Source organism: Strix uralensis, chromosome Z (genome assembly GCF_047716275.1).
Source record: "Strix uralensis isolate ZFMK-TIS-50842 chromosome Z, bStrUra1, whole genome shotgun sequence".
Lineage (NCBI taxonomy): Eukaryota > Metazoa > Chordata > Aves > Strigiformes > Strigidae > Strix > Strix uralensis.
In genome coordinates, this window is record NC_134012.1 from 56,373,444 (window position 1) to 56,394,019 (window position 20,576).

Consider the following 20,576-nt stretch of genomic DNA (forward strand, 5'->3'; position numbering starts at 1 on the left):
CTATTGACTTACATGTGACTGATACTAAATCTATCAGATGTTTGCTAGCTTTATCCTTAGTATTGAGCTTTGATAGAATTCCACCTGTTTTCTTCCTGCAGGATGGATAAAGTTGAAAATCTAAACTACACCCCTGTGTATTTAAAAAATCAGTTAAGTTACTGTAAAATGCTAGTGATGACAGATAGCATTGCTTCAGCATCCTTCTCCTGCTGCATTTCAGCATCAGAATGAAAATAATCTTAGAGTTCCTGGGGTCTTTTATCACCAGGATAGTGTAAGGAACTTGGGACTTGGGCCCCAAGTCTTGTATCAGCAGCTTGCTTGTGGTCTTTCCCAGGTTGTAATTTTATCATATTGGGTAATAGACTCAGAATGAGTTTTGATGGCCTTTAAAAAGGGATGGCCATGATACACAGATAAAGAACATGAGTTTCTTTTCTAATTCCAAATTTTACTGTGGAGTTTCCTTGACGACAAAAAATTCCTTAGAAGCATAGTTTGTGTTTATTACAACCATGAGAGTCCAGCAGTCTTTTCATAGTGTTAACCATACCTTTTTTTTTCCTCTTAATTTTTTTGGCTTTCTGCTCATCAGACACTTCTTTCTGTTTACATCCTCTGAGGGCGATTGTGCCTGAGACTGCCTTTATCATCTCTGCTTCAGTCTGATTGCTGGCATCCCAGTAGCTTTCTTTAAGTTACATATGAAGAAGTGTTTTCTGCTGCATTACAATTTACTCATTTCTGGACTGCTGTGTAATGTAAATTGTGTAGAATTGAGAGGCAATCCAGCTTCAAGAGTATAAATTCAGATTTCTTTGTGCAAGAGTTGGGTTGAGGGGTTTTTTTCCCCTTTTGACATACATGCTGAACTTTAGACTTAAAATTGACATTTTTATAATTTTAAAAATCCATTGATTTAATTGTTCCTACCCTAGTTAAAGTTCTGACTGAGGTCATACAGGATTCAGTGAAAAACCCGAGTATCAAAACATTGCAAAAACAACTCTTTTCTCACAGGTGGCTCTACATTTTGTGGTATTGCATCACTGTGTTTGATGGGTAAACTGGAGGAAGTTTTTTCAGAAAAAGAACTGAACAGAATAAGAAGGTGGTGTATAATGAGACAACAGAATGGCTACCATGGACGACCCAACAAACCTGTAGACACTTGCTATTCCTTTTGGGTGGGAGCAACATTGAAGGTAGTGTACAGAACAGCTACAAGATAGTTATTGACTTGTTTCGTTTTCTTTAAGGATCATATCTTTTATTTGCTTGAAAGAGTTATATATTTTGCACAAATGCATACATATGCACAGATCACTGTAAAGGTCTTTCATCTTGCAAAAATGCAGGATATGGAGGTTTATCAGATTAGTATTATCTTTGCTATCACTGCTTAGCTCATAAATAGGCACTATATTTTAGTACTAAAAACACACTAAGATTTTGTGTATTACTGTAATGGTCTAATTTCTTTTCAGCTCTTGAACATATTTCAATATACAAATTTTGAGAAAAACCGAAATTACATCCTGTCAACTCAAGATCGCCTTGTTGGTGGATTTGCCAAGTGGCCAGATAGCCATCCAGGTAAATTTACCTTTCAAAATCATGAGTGTGTTCTAAGGTAGAAGTACATTCCAGCAGTCAGACATGTGAGAGGTGTAAAGGGAGTTTTCTCCTCAATGTCCCTCAAAAAATGCAAAAAACCCTTCCTTAAAATATAATGACTTTCATTACTTAAGTGGAAAGAGGGAGATACAGTTTTTCCTTCTTGTTTAGACTATTGCTAAAAGAGTATCACTGTCTATTTAGACCTGGACAAGCCTTTACATATGTGTTGAACTATTCTAGTTAAAGGGAATATTGTGCAGTGGGTATCTTTGTAAATCAGCTGAGTAGAATATTTCAACGCATTTGTTTCCTTAATAAAGGAATCCTTTCAGCTTATTCAGAAGTCACTGATGTATGTAAAAACAGCCAAAATTTATGTAGTTACTATGATTTACAGATTGTAGTTACACATAGCAATTATACATAGTATTTCTGAGAGTTAATTATTATCCTTTTAGAAGTGGATAATTTGAACTGTGAAAAACTTGAAAAGATGCTAAAATCTTTTTAATTTAAAAAATTTGAAAAGATGCTAGAATTAAGTGAAGGTATTGCAAACTTCTGAAGACAAACCACGTACCAGTAGTGTTGCCCAGTGGCATTTTGTACAGGGACAATAAACAGTCTGTAAACTGACCAAATAAGCAAAAAATTCAGTCATAATAAAGGATGAGTCTGTTCAGAATCTGTGCCCTGATATTTCATCCTTTCATCATTTCATTGGAGCAACAGTGGAGAATTTTTCAAGGTGGACCCACACTGAAAACACAGTGCTTGTGATAGATGTGCTCCCCCCACTCCCCTGAAAACCAGCATAGGATTCCTGAGGACTTAGCTGTATTTACTCTGCATTATATAGATCAGTCAGTATCACTTGGAGGAAATATTTCTGTTGACCTTGATGAACCATTTACTTAGTGAGCTAGCAATTTAAAAAATCTGTTTAAAACCCCAGTCGTGCAAAGTTCCTTAACCTGTCTTTTAGCATAGCTGTGATTGTATGAGATAAGATTTGAAAAAGTCAAGACTAATAATAAAGCTGTTTTCCTTTTGATTTGTGTAGTGTTCCAGCCTGAAAGCTGCTGTTTCCTATAAAGCAAGCTTTTGCAGTCTCTCTTGTTTTGTTGTAATAGGTGGGCTTATTGCAGCATTCTTTCCTTGGGCAGATGGTGACATAAGTCTGTGTTCATGTTTTGAAGGACAGTGTAAAAAATTAATGCAGTTCTAATGTGAAGAATGAGTATAAGTGCAGCATTGCAAAGGTTGTTTCTGTGGAACTGAGATTTCATTGTCACACATACACAGCTGAGCTTCCTACAAGCTCAGTCTACTACCTGAAAGGCAAACTGTCTTTTGATCGCTGTATGTCACCACAAGAAAGATTTCACACCTTACTAACAGGCTAACAATACATTGTTGGTTCTGAAGGCCAGTAGCATTATTTAACACTTTTTCTGAACCACTGTGCTTACTGAGCAGTGAACTTTCTTGCCTTTGAAAATGAATCTAAAAAGTCAAAAGGCTCTTAAATGCTAGTTGTCTTCCCATCTAACCATTAAGCATGATGGAGCCCTGCTTTCTGGGAAGTGGCTAACACCTGCCTGCCAATGGGACGTGGTGAACACTTTCCTTATTTTGTTGTGCTTGCACCTGTGGCTTTTGCTTTTCCTATAAACTGTCATTATCTTGACCTACAAGTTTTCTCACTTTTACTCTTCTTTCCTCTTCTCCCACTGGGGGTGGAGGAGGGGAAGTGAGTGAGCAACTGTGCAGGGCTTAGCTGCCTACCAGGGTTAATCCACAACATTTTGCTAGAACACATACCTAAGCCATTTGGGTTTTTTCCAGACTTGTGCATGAGTCTTGACTAGATTTAAATAAACTTTAAATTGCTGGATGTACTGCTGCATGCTCCAGGAGGTCATGCTGCAACTCTAATGCATCTCACTTGTTACCTTCAAATGACATGCAGTATAAAAGAATTAGAAGCACATGTGAATTACAGACTATGCAAGAGAAAGATCAAAAGATTTGACATAAAACCATGAGAGGATGAAAATAAGTGTGCATGATTACTACGTGTAAAACACTGAAGTGAGATTAGCTCTTGTAGAAGTATAAATACACCTTATTTTGTTATGTTTTTAAGACAACAGCCTAGCAGTTGCGAGGTTGCATGCTGCATTCTGTGTTTGTGAGTTACTTATGAAACAAAATGTTTGGACCTATGTTTTTTTGACCTTGAAAACTTGGTGTATTTCATAGCTTGAAACAGAGGAGTACAACAGGCTGCATGTATGTGTTTTGGCTAGAACTAACTTGAGTATTAAGTCAGCATGGATTTGCACAACTGTTGAACTTTGTGGCTAAACCCAGCAAATAGTCTTATACAGTTAATTAGCTTTGTATATGGTTTTTAGTGCATATAAATGCAGCTGTGCACAGGGGTTAATATACTGTATTTCCTGAAGTTGAGGTCTCCTTGCCTGCCATACTCTCTGCAAGGTCAGTAGGGGCTGTATCATGTGTTTGTCTGCATGTTAATACTGATAAGCAAAAGCCTTCTTTCAGAGTCTCTCTCTCCAGATGCCTTCTTGTGATATAACTTTAGTCAGATACGAATTTACTGACACCTCCAAAAGATTACTAAGTGTTAAGAATTTGTGAGGGGCACATTAAATTCACATCATCTTCCCATCTTTAGCCTGTGATTTCATGGGCAGATAATCTAATCTAATGGCTTGCTGCCCAGAGGAGACAGATTCACTTCTCTTCCTCCCAGCTTCCCCAAGTACAGCACATCCTTTCTCCTTTTTGCACTAGCTTTGGTGTATATCAAAAGCTTCTGTAAAGCCGTTTAATTCACTAAAATGTCAGAAAACTGACCATTTGCTGCTGCTTGGGTTAATTTTCTTCCAAGTTTTTTCAATTGCTTTAGGTCATGGGGGGTGTTCAACACGCTGTAGTGCTGGTATAGGGTAGGCAGCAGGAACAGTGTGGGACAGGGGAGTAAGAGCATCTCTTTTTGGTGGCAGTCATCTGCTACGGCTGATGAAGCCACCTCATGAATTTCCTATCCTTAGGGTATTCTCTCAGGAAGAGGGAAAGCTAGGAAAAGTACTTCTTTCATACTTCTAAACCTTGCTGTTTGGCAGCTATTGGGACTAATTTGGTGTTTCAGTAGCCAGCTGTTAATCAAATAATCAGCCAAAAAATTCTTCCATGTTTGGGAAAAAAATTGGCTTTGTGGACAGAAATTATTTCCAGATGCTCAAAATCTTTTGCTATTTGGCCTGAGCACTCAGAAGAAATAAAGTAGTGGGCAACAATTGTTATAAAACAAAACTAGTCTCTCATTTCAGAGATTGCAGACTATCAGTTCAGCTTTGGGCAGAAATTGATTTCTTCTGTCAAAACTCAAGTTTAAAATGTAGCACCTGTTTATTTGTTTTCCTTGGCTGTAATTATTCAGGGGTGTTGGAATACAGGAACACTTGGCTGTTACAGCCTGACATAATTTTCTTTTTCTGTTCTTCTTTGAGATGCTTTACACGCCTACTTTGGGATCTGTGGTTTGTCATTAATTGGAGAATCTGGTATTTGCAAAGTTCATCCTGCCCTGAATGTAAGCACAAGAACCTCAGAGCGCCTTCACCACCTTCATCAGATCTGGAGAACAAGGACTCTAAACAGTGTTCAGATGACACACACCTCTCTACATGACTGATTTAAACTTGAATTTAGTTCTGGTAGCATAATTGTAGCCCAAGGTTAAAAGCCATGTATAACCAATGTGCTCTTTTAAGTGCTGGGTCATACAATCAGATCTGTGTTGCTGGCATCACTTCGATAGGGAGTTGCCTTCAGCAGGTTATTCTGCATTGTGATAAAAAGAAGTATTTTGATTATATAGAAGTTTGTCACCGCAGACTGTAAATGGCTCTTCAAATGGCTTTACTTCTAAGGAATCCCTTGAGGCATTTAAACTTTTTTTTTATTTGTGCATACTGTGTCAACATATATAATAGGCAAGTATTTTCAAAATCTGTTTACATATCATACAGTATAGCACAGAACCTTGGAGTTCTTTATGTTCTTAATGTTTGACATATTTTTGGGTAGAGAATCTCCCATGTTAAGTCTCAGTTAAAAGTTACCTTTTATTGTCTACTTTCAGATTCCATAAACTTTGTTAAAAAAAAAAAAAAACAAGTAAGTACAAATAAAATTATTTTATTCAATATACCGGACTTTCAAAGTTGTGTGGCCTTACTAAATGGATTTTATAATTCTTCTGAGTAGTTTCTACACAGATGCAGTTGATCATTAGCCGGACAAAGCGTTTTCATCTGAAATATTCTCTTCATGTGAAATTTGATGAGAGTATGGCATGTTGATGTATTTTGATGAGAGTGTGGCATATGTGATATATGTCAAGGGATATTCAACAGAGTCTTTTGGAAGAGAGCTGCATGCAAGAACAGCATTAGAACCTGTTTCTGAAGTCAAGCCTTTGTAATACATTAAAATTGACAACTGCATTCTGCTTATTTTTTTATACATACTTCCTTTTTACTGTGAAATAATTCTAAGTTTCTTACCCATTCTGTGTAAAGAATGAAACATTGAGCTTTAAAGTAAGTGGCAGTGGTTTACTGTTAGAGAGATGATGAACATTCTCAGCTTATTTAGTAGTGGTGCCGTACTTCATATGCTTGAAATGCAGCTCAGAATCAAAGCAAATAACTTTGCAGCTGTTGCATTTGTGGCAAGTCAGTTTGTGCATTTCAGGCATACAGTAGACACCAGGATGTCTTTCTACTTGCCAGTCATTAAGGCACATTCTTTTTTTCTAAGGGACTTCCAAACACAGATAACTGAAGACCTCTCAAACCAGATTAAGTGCACCGTTTGCCATTGCTGAGCCCAAAGACACAGCATATAGACACTTTCAGTCAGCAAAAAGAGCTTTGGGAATAACCATCATTCTGATTTTGCAATGCAGTGCAAGTGAAAAGGGTAGAGTAGTTAGTTGTACCTGTATCACAGATGTCAGAGAGATCCAAGGGGCATCTTCAGGCTACCAGAACAGTCCTGGTATCCAAACCGGTAGCAGCCTTCCTACTTAAAGAAAGTGGTTTTATTTCTATAAGCAGATTTCTAGTAAGGCAGCATTAGGAACATCACCAGTGGTGGTGGTCTGCTTGGAAAAGCAGAGAAGGAGCATAGGGCAGGACTTGGAAGTAAGACATGTGATCTAGGCATGTTGCAGTAGACTCCTTTAGGAGGCGAGACTACATAGCTGGAAGAACCGTAAGAAGTCTGGAGTGGTGGAAGCAAGAGGACTGTAGTGCTACTATTAGGAAGGAGAAATTAGGTGCTTGAGTAGGACTGGTGCAGAGCAAGAGAATATTAAAACTGGGAGAAATAGAGGGTGGAGACACGAGAAGAATAGGGAAGGCAGAATGTGGAGTAAGAGTGGAACCAAAATGATGGAAAGGATTTGAGCTGTCAAGGGTGAATGCATAGATTAGGAGCAAGAGCGAGAAGGAGGTACTGACTCAAGCAACATGAGAGAGTGAAGAGAGGAAGATAGAGCTTGGGAATCGGTTTTATTTGCCACATCCTGAGATAGCCTGAAATTCAGCTGCAAATAAAAAGAAATAGTAGAGATACTTAGAGGATATACCATGCTGGGGGTGCACTACAGCAGTTCCTGTGTAAGTCCATTTTCCTGGAGAGGCCTAATGGGATGTTGGTCAGCAAAGGCCGAGGTAGCTTCCCTGAATAGAAGACTCTCAGGTCATGGGGATCTACCTAGCTGAGAATCCACCAAAAACCAACCAAACAAAACCACCTTGAGGTAAAAGTCATTCAAAATAGCATGGTATTTGTTTGTCCGTGACATCAGATGGTGGCCACAAGTTGACCCATGGTGAAGTGGGCTGGGTTTTTGGGACATGGTGAAGTTACAACGAAGATGAGATGTAATTGTAGTTACCCATCCCTACCCATGCCTTTGCCTTGCTGAAGAACTGTGTGTTTTTCAGCATTTAGTACATCCCCTGTTAGAGGAAGTAGCTTTGAATTTCAGAAGAGCTGAATAAGGTGCTCTGAGTCTCTGCTGGGAAACAGGCCAAATAATACTTTCTTACTTGGCTTTGATTATCATGGGGCAAATCTGTATTTGTCAAATCTGAAACTATGGTTCCTGAGTCTGCCTATCTGTGACCAGGTTCCCATCTGTGAGGGACATAAGGGTAGAGAAACAGAAGTAAGGGGACAACAGTGAAAAATCATGTTCTGTCAATAATGAGTTAATTTTTCATGGCAACTAATTCAACAGTGTTCTGCTTTGAATATCAGTTAATATTTCTTGCTTTGTTTTCTGTATCTGTAAGCTATCTTGGGTTATTTACATAGATTTTACATTTCACATCTCCTTGGACCCCAGTTATTCTACGACCTTTTTTTTCCCTCCAGCTAAATAACAGCATTTTTTCAGGCTGAATGTTGACAGCAGTTATCCTTTTCTAAAGGTCGCAGGAGGCATATTTGTTTCCCACTAACCCCTGTTCTGAAGCCAGCAAAATGTGTGTGCCCACACTGAGAATCTAATTACTTTAATTGGTTTGAAATCTTTAATCTTTTTTGAGTTGACAAAAATCTGTGCTAATAACCAACTCTGCATGCATGATTTGCCATTCTTAATGTCCCAACTGATGTCAGGCAAACAAATGGTGAATGTTCCTATGTAGCAGACACTTTGATTCTGACTGTGTAGTTAATGCTAGATTACATTGCCTTTCCCATTTTAGTGGTTATCATGTCTTCTGGCTAGAAAAATGTTAAATGATAAATTGATGGACAACAATTTCACAGGTAAGAAGGAGTCCATAAGCTAAAACCTCTTTTCAAATGAAGATGTCCAAATGCCGCTAAAACTTAGATGTGAAGCTTAATGGAGCTAGCAAAAGCAAACTATGTGATTACGATCCACCTGTAATAATTTTGTGTTAACCACAGATTTACATTGCTGAGGCTGAACCTAAATAAGAAATTAATAAATTAAATGGCTGTACCATGTGCTTGAGGATGTAAAACATCTTGGCTATTGGGCTTGCCCTATGCAGAATGCCTACACTGCCATAAGCTTTTGATGTTCCAGCAATGGTGTCATACAACAGACCCGCTCCCTAATTCTTCCTGTTTGTCAAGAATCTATTTATAAAATTGATGCCTTGTGTAATCCCCAGCAGCACTCACAGCTTGCTGATGTTGGCTTGATCGGACAAATATATGCCTGGCTGGGTGCCCCTGTCTTACAAAGGCTCACAAACTGTGGTTCTACCTCCTCTTCCAGAAAAACAGCTTTGAACTGGCTTGTTGGATAAAGGAAGTTAAATGTATCCTTTCAATAGGGTCTGAGGACTGAGGTTTTAAACATTATTAGGGCCTTCACAGCAACTCGATTTGTACATAGCTGCTGGCAGATACAGTAACACCATTTTGGGAGACTTGCTAAATATGTTCATATTTATGAACTTTTCATGTTGAGAAGTTTTTTTCTAAATGGAACAATCAGCACTTGTGAAACAATCTAACAAGTAGTTTGGGCATTGGAGAAATATCTGAAATACGTTGAATGTGTTAAAGCACATACTAAATCTACCTTCTCCATGCTCTAATGCCCTGTAACAAAGTAAAAGACAACCTGAGAGGAGCTGAAGAAGCTACATCAAATACGCCATTCTCCACAGAAGCCAGTATCAAAAATCAAATACCCTGTAGAAACAATAGTGTTGCCAGAGAAATACATTTCACCTTTATAGCAGATACTCAGCTATTCAGCTTGAGGTTACATTGTGTAGAGGGGAAGGAACACCTGCTTTCCAAAGTCAGAGCCTCTTTGGACAGCCTGTCTCCTTGCAGGAAGAACCCTGCTATTGGTGCCCCTGTGGATGTAGAAGGTGTGTTGTTGGAATGTGAGAAGGAGACGTAAGCAGATCCTATTGCTGCAACTAAAATGTGAAACATCTCCATAACTCATCAGTTGAATGAGAACATTGGTCTGTTTAGGTCGGCTTTACACACTGTGATTGTTCTGAAAAACTTTGTTTTGCTATTGCAAGTAGAGACCACTTAAGTTTTCCTCACTTTAGACGAGCACTGGGTGAAAGAGAAGAAAGTCATCTTTATAGTAAATGATTATTAAATTACTCCACTGAGTGGTTACAGTGTGTCATAGATTTACACTTTTGCACAATGCAGTTGTGTCCACTGTTCTCCGTCATCACTGGAGAACAAGCAGGATCCCAAGGAAGGAAACAGTCCTGCCTCTCAATAAAAAGGGGAAGTTCATCAAGGAGGAGAAAATCTGTCTGAGAACAGTCTGCAACTTCTCACTTCGAGAATTTCAAAATGTGCATGGGAGGGGAAAAGTTTGTGGTAAGGAAAGAGCTTTCAACTTACCAGATTAGGTTGTTTATGTTAAACTCACAAATGAAAGCAGGGAGATATGCATGTGGAAGCCTGTGGCTTTGACAGTTTTAGTCATGCATGTGTGTGGAGGTGACTTCCATGTTAACGTGTAACAGTGATGATAAACAGGCTCTGGTACAAGGACCTGGAGCTACCTTGTGCAGCAGTTAAATCAACCACCTTGCGTGCTCACAGTCTGAGAGAGCGCGAAGGCCTTCATGAAGCTATTTTGCAGGACCCATCCCTGGGTTTCCATCCAGATCTCTCCCTGTGTCCCCTTTACTCCAGCACACAGGACAGAGGCTCTGTCTTATCCTGGAAGAGAGGGTCCCACCTTATCCTTCTATGGGAAATCTGCAAAAGGACAATTTCACATGAAAAGTCAAGGCACAGCTTTCTGTTGTTTGTCCTGAAAGCTTCTGGGAAAGGAGTGGTGCTTATGCTGCCTAGAAAGCTAAATCAGCAGGACTGCTGTTGAAATTGCATGCTGCATTTGGATAATTTAAAGGTTTCACTAAGCACAGAGCTGTATTTATTTGCTGTTATACTATCCAGGAGTCTTCATTTAGCAACCTTCTTTAAATTATGGCCATGCCTTACTAAAATAGGCTCACTTTACACAATTACATTTTTATCTTGGACCCAACCTTCATACTGCTTATTATACCATTACAGTCGTCTTTAACTTCAGACTCATTGTGGAGGAGAATCGTGCCAGAAAGGCATCTGTGTAAACCTACTGCCCAGGCAGTTTTCACCAGGGGTATTCTTTCACAGCAGGTTAGACCAACAACTGCTGGGAATGACTCAGGGACAGCTGATCCTGCCTTGGAGCAGTTTGATGAACTCTCTAAGTTCTTAAGGACCCTCCTGGACTATTTTTTTACCAGTTCTACTTTAACATTGTAATTTTTTTAATTCCCACCCCCTTCAGCCTGTAAATTCCTCAATTAAGGAGAGTTTTGATGGCGGGACTGTTTAATGTAGTGCTGATCTGCAAGGTACATAGATGGGAATGGGAGGGATGTTTCTATAAATAGCACAGAGATACTTTAGAGGAAATCAGAAATCTTAGACGGATTGGGCATATTTGCACTCTGGTCTGTACACTCATACTTCACAGATCAGCTGTCCTCTGGTGGTGCTGGATGCCTAGCATCCTTCTGAAATAACCTCTGAAATACACAGCTCTCTGGTGGGGCCAAGGACAGGATTCTGCTAGAGATGTGTCTGGTTAAGGGTTTCCAACACAGCCACAGGGCTCTTCTATGTTTTTGTATACAGCTCTATATATAACTCCCTGTATAAGGCCAGAGAGAGTGTGTCCTGCAGAGTGATGATAACATGTGCCTCTGCCTTCCCAGTTGCTATTGATAGCTTCCTATGCAAACGTTTCTGGTGGCTCTATGCCTTGACATTTGTTTTCAGTGTAGATAAACTCCAGCCTCAAGCAATTTCCTTCTGCAGAATGAGGAGCTGCCAGTAAAAGTGAGGACTCTGATGGTGGGTATCTAAAGAAAAGGTGTAAAGCACATTAACAACATGAACTTCCGTGACTATATGCCAAGCCTTGTCCCCTTCCTGTCTGCCACCCCAGGGTTAGTCTAGTTTTTACTGAACGTAGATACAAGGGAACAGCAGAGGCACGTGTTCCCCTCTCTACCTGAGGTGCACACCCCTCCCTGCTGAGGGGTGTTCCCAGCTCTGAGGACGAGTTGTGAACTGCAGCTATCCGTGGGAAGTGGTTCCCCAGCCCTGTAACAGCTGCCGGCGTGCTCCTCTGCTCCATGGCCCCTCAGCGCAGGACCTGAGCAGACACCAGAGCATAACAAATGCATAACAGTGGGTAGCACATTTCTCCTCCTGCTCCTGGGTGGCCCTAACTCTGCATCTCCCTTACCACCCACCTGTAACCCCTCTGGACTGCTGCAAGCTTTCTCACCTCCTGTGACTCCAAGCTATGGTCCATGAGCCGCAGAACAGGAAGGCTGCATGTGTCTCTGCACAAAGCAAAGACAAGCATGCTGCTTTTGACTGCAGCGGAAACCTGAGCAAACACACAGACCAGCATTTGAGATGTTATGTAGCGTCTGGTTCCCAGGGAGGGCAGTTTTTTAAGCCAAAGACTCCACAGGCTATGAAGAGCAACAGTTCCCATGATGTCCCTTCTATAAAAGGAAATTAAAGTCTGCAGCAGCTGTTGATCTGATAGCCAGTCTGGACTGGATCCCTCTCCCGTAGGCCACACAACTGTTTCTCATCACACATTGTAGGCCTCACAAATGTTTCTCATTGCACCCAAGGACACATAGTATGTATTATTGTCCATATGTCCATTGTATATGATGTTTCTCATCAAATACAAGGACAGATTGGACACATCAGCTAGGTTGGTCTGTTCTTCAAAACTGTCAACTGTAATTAGTAATAAACTTCTAATCAGGAGCTACCATCCTTGAAGAAGAGAAACATCCTGGAACATGGACGCTCATTAAAATTGTTTAACCTGTATCAGTTTAATTAGAGATTAGAATGTCATTTGGAAGGACTATCCTCATTATAATAGTAAAAATCACACCCACTGCTTCGAAGACCCCTGCCTGAATAAAGACCCTCCCTCTTTGAGCTTGTGCAGAAAATTGAAAACCCACTGTAACTTTAAATTGAAGTGGGCATGTTACTAACCAATAAGGGATAGAAGTGATAAGTGACTAACCAATAATCAGTAAATATGTAATCATGTAGTTTGGAGTGTATAAATACTTTGAAGTTCTTTTGTGTGGTGTGCTAGCTTTGTGGAATTACTACCTAGCACCCCTCGTTAACCAAATACACAATAAACTGACATTTCAGTTATGTGTGTGAGATTGGCTTTTGCACACCAGGTAACAAACCCTGTCTGAGGGACAACACTCCCATCCCCTTGCTGGCTGCCCAGCCTACTCCAGCTACCCACAGACAACTCTTGTCATCAGAGCAAGCTGAGTCTTTTGATGCTTTTTGATGCTAGCCAGATTTGGAGTGAACAGGAATGTAAAGGAATTATTTTTGTCTTTCAAAAATAAGCTCTCTGATGTCAGTTATCCTAGTGAATGTCTGTACACTGCAAACACTGGCAAAGGAAGATTCAGACACTTCAGAGGTGCTGTGTCTTGCAGGCTGAGACAGCTCTAGCCTACACACTTCTGCTCATTTACTGATGTCAGTCAAGAACAGATGATTTTTGATTGCTTTAAACCAACAGTAAAACAAATAAATAAAATCAAACCAGGCTAAAATGTCATTTTGCCAACATAGTTTACTTCACCCACCCCAGCTCTACATGAAAACAGTAAAAAGGTGATAAATAATGCAGTATTCCTAGCTATTAGGAGAAGGGTTTGTTTTGTCTTTAACCAGTTTGAAATCCTTGTCTGGCAAGTTATTTGGGGAGGATGCTGGGAGGAGCCACTCTTGGCAGACCAACATGCATTTGACTTTCCTTCACAGAAGGGCAAAGTGAGCATGCCTCTGTGAAGTGAGTGCGTTACAGCTGAATCAGAGGGAACTCTCTTCCACTCAGGCTGCTGCATCAGGGAGGCCTTTTTAAGTATGCCGAGGTGAACTGCTGAAGTTGTTGAGAGGCCTGTAGAAGTCAAAGGAACGAAAAGAAACTTGCATGGAAAACCAGGAAGATTTCCTTTTCTAGAAACTCCAGAACAGCACATAAGTGCTTGTCTGCCCATGGCAGGGCCCGGACTCCCAGCATCAGGGACTGTTTTGCATATCACTCGTGATAAAAGCGACCAAGTTCACACAGCAAGGTTTGTACTAGTTCACTCTGCACTGCAGCATGTATGGGACAGGAACATCTTCTAGAGCAACAGCCAAGTACTTGGGGCTGTGGCTCTCTTACGCTACACCCTGCAGCTGGCTCTGCACCTTGTGGTGCTCAACACACATGGGGAAGCAGCCAGAACCATGGTTTGGGAGTTTTGGCCCCAAACAGTACTGGCCAGCCTTGGCATCCATCTCACATGCAGGACAAATTGCTGCCCCAGGTTGTCTCCATGCTACACACAGTGCGACCAGGGAGCAGGAGTGTCACTGTGCTTCACCCTCAGCATTTTGTGAAGACTACAGGGAACAATTTGCTTTGTTGTAGCTTCAGATAAGCTCCCCTAAGTGACATTTTTGGCCTTTTGCTCTGTGCTGCACATCCTTTTATATTCATAAGTTGACTTTGTTTAAGCCAGTAGTTCTTTGAGGGAACACCAGCACCTTTGCCAGCCTACAGAGGGAAAAAGAGATGCAGAAACCTCTGTTCCGTTGGCGCCATGCTGCCTGCCCAGGTTGGCCACAACAGTGCTCCAGCTGTGCTGCAGCACTGTGGGCAGGTACTCCAGCAGCGCAACATCTGCCTAAGTGCTGATCCCAGCTGGAATCTGGTGTTAAAAGCAGGTTATTGGTGTTAAGGGTCTGGAGAGCCTCAGATGTCCAGAGGACAGACCAGTGATGGGGCAGGTTCACCCTGGTGCAGTGTGATCCCAGGAGGGTGAACACTTGGCCGGCTCTCACAGAGCAGAATGGGGTCTGCACTGCCCTCGCTCTGTGCAAATTCAATCCACAGGGAGCTTAATCCACTTTCAGTGGGGATTAAAGACTGTATTAACCCACTGGTAAACGCAGGGAAAGTATTTAATTGAAGGAACACAGGACATGGCATTCTGAAAAAGGAAAGTTAACTCAAACCTAATCCTGGTGTAGTTAAACTGAAAGAAAAGTGCAGGAGCCCAGCTGACGCCTTTAAACCTTGAAGGCATAAACTGGACAAGCTTTGTAGATGGACGCAGTACTCTCTGAAGGCCAGCTGAGTCTGAAAAGCTTTCATGTCTATGCTGCCTTCTTCAGAGCCTTTGCTGTTACAGACTTCCCCTTCTTCAAAACACACAGAATCACTAAAGCATGCATTGCCACAGTTGCATGCAGATCTCAGCAGCGCTCATCTTTTCCTTATCTTTCCCTGATTTGCATGTCTCTGATTTCTTCATCAGACACATTCTTTTAAGTAAATGAATAGAATCAATAAATTAATAGACTCTAGCCTGTTGTGTTTTGCTCAATTAATATTTATTGAAATTCTAGATACCCAAAATTCTCTTTGTATTATCAAACTTGATTAACTGTAGTTGTAGCAAAAAATGGCAATTACATTATATATTCATGGTATGCATCATTATGTACTTCAGCTGATTCCTTATAAATATCTAATAACATACTCAATACATCAAATATTAATAGTAGTCTACATATTTAACCCATATTTCTTAAATGAGCTTGTTCCCAGGGGCATGTGATATTGTGCTAGTGTCACATGGGACAGGCTAGGAGGAAATCATACATAAAGATAATTTTTCATATAGTACAGATGCAGTTTTCACTCTGTACTTTATTTTGTGTGTTTGTGCATCACAAATAGTGAATGAACATGTTTATGGTATTTGGACAGAGGTCTTTAAATGGACCAAGACAAAAAGCTAGAGGTAGACATCTCTGGTGTCAAAAAGGTCTGAGCACAGTAGAACAAAAAGTCTGGCTCCAAAATATTGTGAATTTGAAATCTGCCTTTTTATTTTATTACATTTGCCTTTGCCAGAGGACCTACAGCCAGAAGTGAGGGAAATGAGAGGTACAGGCTAAGGGTGAGACTCTTTTCTTCTGGCCATTAGCAATGGATGATGTTGACTTAGCCACAGAGCAGCAGCAGAACTGCTTCAATATCTCATTTTGATTGTTGCTGTTTGTTTTCCATATTTAGTGTTACAGGTTTAGTGACCTTTTTGGTTTTGCCAATATCTATTAGAACAAAGTATATAAAAATAAATAAAACCCTCTTCCAGTATGTGGTGACAGTAAGTAAAAATTTGATCACCAGGAAGGCTACAGACATAGAGGACCCAAAAATCAAATTCTCCCACAGAAAGTGAAGATGTGAATTGGTAGCTGCATCGCAGAGAGAGATCTGGGGATCCCAGGGCATCACAGGCTAAATCTAAATCCCAAGTGGGATTTATTAATGCAGTTGTTAGGGAGAAGGTTCAGGAGTTTCTCCTGCTTGAGGTGGTCTTAGTGGGACCTCAGCTGAATGTAGAAGAGACACAGAAGCAGACGGTTCCCTGACCACTCACCAAGAGACTCCAGATAGTTTGCTCCTTTTTCTTCCCCAGAAGAGCACAGGTGGGAATGGGAAGAAAAAAAAAAAAAACAACAAACCAACCCTGTGATGCCTAGAAGAACTAGAAGGGATGGGATTTATTGCAGGGAGAGGTTTAAGTCTGCATGTGAGCTTTGAAATACGGTTTGATCTTATTTGTCCTGTTTGTAAAACCTTTCCAGTCATCAGAAGGTCTCATCTCTTTCATGGCAATTTTTTTTCTGCTCATGACAGTTCCCATCTACATCACTCCCTGTGGAAGGAAGCAGTTTATATAAAATTCATAAACTATTTACATGAATTCTCTTTAGTATTGCTCAAGCTGGATGCAGGCCTCTGAACACTGTTAAGAGAATAAAAGCAGGTCACAATCCTTACCAGAGGCATGCACACTTGGATACGCATTTAAGTGGTGGGTTTTTTCATTATTTCAAATGTTTGTTCAAATGTACAATTTAACACTGAAGTAGTTCATACTGACTACTGACAGTTTTCCACCACCTTTAACATCTTCTTTCTTGCATCTCCATTGCTCTGGCATTGCAATTGTCAGTGACATCAGAGTCCTCTGAGATGGAAGTATATCTAACACAGATCCATTTTCCCCACGCATACTATAAAATGGAAGCACTCCTTCTCTCCTCTGTACTGAATTATTTGTGTTAGCCCTTCCCATATCGCCGCCTGCAGCTGGTTTCCAACACTCTTTAAGTAGATTTCCTCCAGTAATGGTGGCCAACAAGTTCAAGCGTGATATACAGGTGCACAGTGGGAGAAGACCCCCCTCAGGACGCTAGGGTGTGTGCTTGAGTGGATTCCTGTAAAATGGAGATGGGAAAATACCTCATCATCCTAGGGGAGTGGAAAGAGAAGAGCATCTGATCAGGCTTTGCTGCTCAGATTTAGTTCAGAAGTAGAAACTAAGACGGAGAAGATCAACCAGAAAATCCAGAGCTGTCACTGCTGTCCTGAGAGAATCAACATAATTCACAGTTCAGGAAACACAAATTTCCTTTATATTTTAATTTCTATACCAATGTGCCAAGACAGATCCCTGTGTTGCGTGACATTTCAGCATTGCAATACAGGGTCAGTTTTTCTGCTGGTATAAAATGATATAAATTAATTTGCATTAGTTGATAATCTGGCCCAGGATCCTTGCATTTTTGGAGACCTGCTACAAGTTTAAGTGATAGAAAGCAAATAAAAACCTTCTACTGATTCATTTTAAGATAATATGACATGCTCTGAGATTGATAATTTCATGACAACTGAAGGTTTGAGTTAATTTTCAGATATCCTGGTTCCACAGAAAGGAACCAACCTGACAGATGAAATAAAAGGAGCAAAAGTGTGAAAAGCAATTGCATATCTATGTGGAAGTTTATGTGGAACTGGTGAGGAGCTCCCAGCTATTTCTGACATACAGCCTACCTCAGTAAAGGTTGTGTAAAACACAGCAACCGGTTACCAAGAGGGGTGAAAGTCCCTGGGCCACCAGCTGCAACATGAAGCTTCTCCATCTGTCTCCAGCCTTCCAAGTGTACATTCCCCTGTCAGCCTGCAAGACAAAGGCCAGCACAAACTGTCTTTCATCTGAGGAGAGGTAAATGAGAACCCTCAAAATGGCTACAGGAATTGATATCTGCTGCAGAGAATAGTCCCAAATTACTTGCTAGTCTCGATCTATGGAGACAGCTTGTGTTAATGATACCGAACCATCCACAAGGCTCTGCCTGGGCTTGCAGGACTCTGCAGAAGTACACTCTCCTGCACGGCTGCTGGCAGAGAGCGCTGTCATACAGGGGCCAGGATCATCCCAGCAAGAGCTGCTTGGGAGGGTGCCATTGCCGAAGCGGTGAAATCAATGCAAAAGTGGTTTGTGGCACCCACCTGCTTGCCTCTCACTGGCAGCCGCCTGAACCTGGAGTGCTAACAGAGATAGCGCTGAAACAAAACCATTCCAAGAAAAGAGCATGAAAGAACCATCAGCTTCTTCCGTCTCCTCCTGTATCCTTCTTGCCCTGACTAACTTCATGACTTGAGCTACATTCACATCTCTTTACATTTGTGGAGCACTCTAATGAGAACCACAGCACTCCCCTGATATGGAGGGCAGCATGTGACTGGGGTGTTGATCAATTTATGGAAGCAGGACCTGAGAAGGTGAAGGGAAGGAAACCAGGACTCATCTTTTCTGTCCCAAGTACTTGAATTTCAGTCCAGGCTGGCATTAACCAACAGCATATAGCAGAAAGAAAGAAAAACAAACAAACAAACAAAACCCAAACAACACCAAAACAAACAAACAAAAACAAACAACAACAACAAAACAAAAAACAAACAAAAAAAACCTAATCACACTGGTGCAGCAAAAAAGTCATGAGACAGAAGCTAGAAATTCAGTGCACATTGTTCAAAATACTGGTGTGATTCATGGCCAAAAATGCAAGACAAAAGCATTGATTCAGAGCAGGCACATGGTGCATGTACCTGTGGAGACCCTTGTCTCACAGGCTTTGGGCGATGGTTGTTTGGGGTCATTTAACATGAACATAGCAAAGCTGCAAAGGCATTCAGGTGCAGACATGCCTCCAGCTCCAGGGTTCCAGTGGAGTAAACCGCTGCATGTTGTTTTCTTGCACTGCGCAGAAAGGGTTGTAAATTCCTTGGCTTTTCTCACAGCCTGTCATTACTGAGTAGTAAGGTCAAAGGTATGTTTGCTGCTTGGTGCAGGTTATCATTTGGAGATTCACCCCGATATCGTGGTACAACCTTCCCTGATACAGAAGAGCCACGGTTGCTGAGAACACCACCAGCATGGTGTCCTGCAGATGACTACCAGACTTGAGCAGCTTGGGAAAAGTGAGTCACTCCTTCAGGAAATCCCTCGTCCCAGCCTTGGCCAGCCCTGCTTTCTCGCAGTGCTCAACACTGATCCAAAGAAATTACAGCAGAGAAAATTTCCTATGTGAGTGCCATTTGGTGAGCTGGAATTAGATCAGAGAAGTAAAATATCTCACATTGACTTAATTATGTATCGAGGACCTCTCAGCTGCATGAGTGGTAACAGCTGACTGCCCCCTGCGCCGATGCCCATCGTTGTTCCTGGGCTGTTTGCACAAAAGCAATATGTGGAATGCTGAAAGCCTGTCTATACCCCAATAACAAGCTATTTGATTAATGAGTCATCTGATATATATAATTGTACAGTATCTAGTAACAGAAAAGTCTGGTAGCTATTCATGAGTCCTGTTTTCTGAGAAAGAAAGAGTATATTGTTTCAGTGAGTACCCTGTAGAGAGAATCTGGGATAACATTACTACCGTATCAGTACACTTAGGAAATACAGCCTCCAAAAGGATACATTATACTGTTATAAAACACCTTTTGGTATGTTTTCACCACACAGGGGTGATATGCTCCATGGGCTACCTGATAGCTACAATGTAAGGGTGGCTTGTCCCCTTCCACCTCTCAGTTTGGGAGAGAGCTGGTGAGAGAGCAGCAGAGGAGAAAGAAATGAGCCAGCTGCTGGCTGAAGTGACCTGTGGTACCTCCACCAGAAGCAAGCTATTGCAGTGGTGTGGAGGCAGGCATGGAGCAGGGGTGCAATGTCTGCAACCTCTCAAACATCATTCCCCAGTCATCCCATGGGGCCCCCTTGCCCACTGTGTCCTGGTGGAGTTTCACAGTGCCTCTCCTGGTAGCTGGCCCTCTTGTCTGGTGTGAACATTTCAGCAGGCCGTGAGGGTTGTCTTCCTCAAGAAGTGCAGGGTACTTCAATTGCTGGGATGGGTTTTTTTGCCACAGTTGTATACAGAATCACAGAATCATCTAGGTTGGAAAGGACCTTGAAGATCACCTAGTCCAACCATTAACCTAACACTGACAGTTCCCAACTACACCATATCCCTCAGCGCTATGTCGACCCTACTCTTAAACACCTCCAGGGATGGGGACTCCACCACTGCCCTGGGCAGCCCATTCCAACACCTAACAACCAGTTCTGGAAAGAAATGCTTCCTAATATCCAGTCTAAACCTTCCCGGGCACAACTTGAGGCCATTACCTCTTGTCCTATCACTTATTACTTGGTTAAAGAGACTCATCCCCAGCTCTCTGCAACCTCCTTTCAGGTAGTTGTAGAGGGTGATGAGGTCTCCCCTCAGCCTCCTCTTCTCCAGACTAAACAACCCCAGTTCCCTCAGCCGCTCCTCGTACAACCTGTGCTCCAGACCCTTCACCAGCTTCGTTGCCCTTCTCTGGACACACTCGA

At 41.5% G+C, this 20,576-nt stretch overlaps 1 protein-coding gene across 1 annotated transcript in view; it reads left to right on the forward strand.

The window, feature by feature from the left end:
* The window catches only part of PGGT1B (protein geranylgeranyltransferase type I subunit beta), a 36,566-nt gene extending 30,693 nt beyond the window's left edge, over positions 1-5,873 (forward strand). The window contains 4 exon segments of the mRNA XM_074855715.1: positions 1,024-1,208; positions 1,491-1,599; positions 5,166-5,297; positions 5,300-5,873. Coding sequence (XP_074711816.1) covers positions 1,024-1,208; positions 1,491-1,599; positions 5,166-5,297; positions 5,300-5,346 — 473 coding nt within the window. The 3' untranslated portion in view covers positions 5,347-5,873.
* The last annotated feature ends 14,703 nt before the right edge of the window (positions 5,874-20,576 follow it).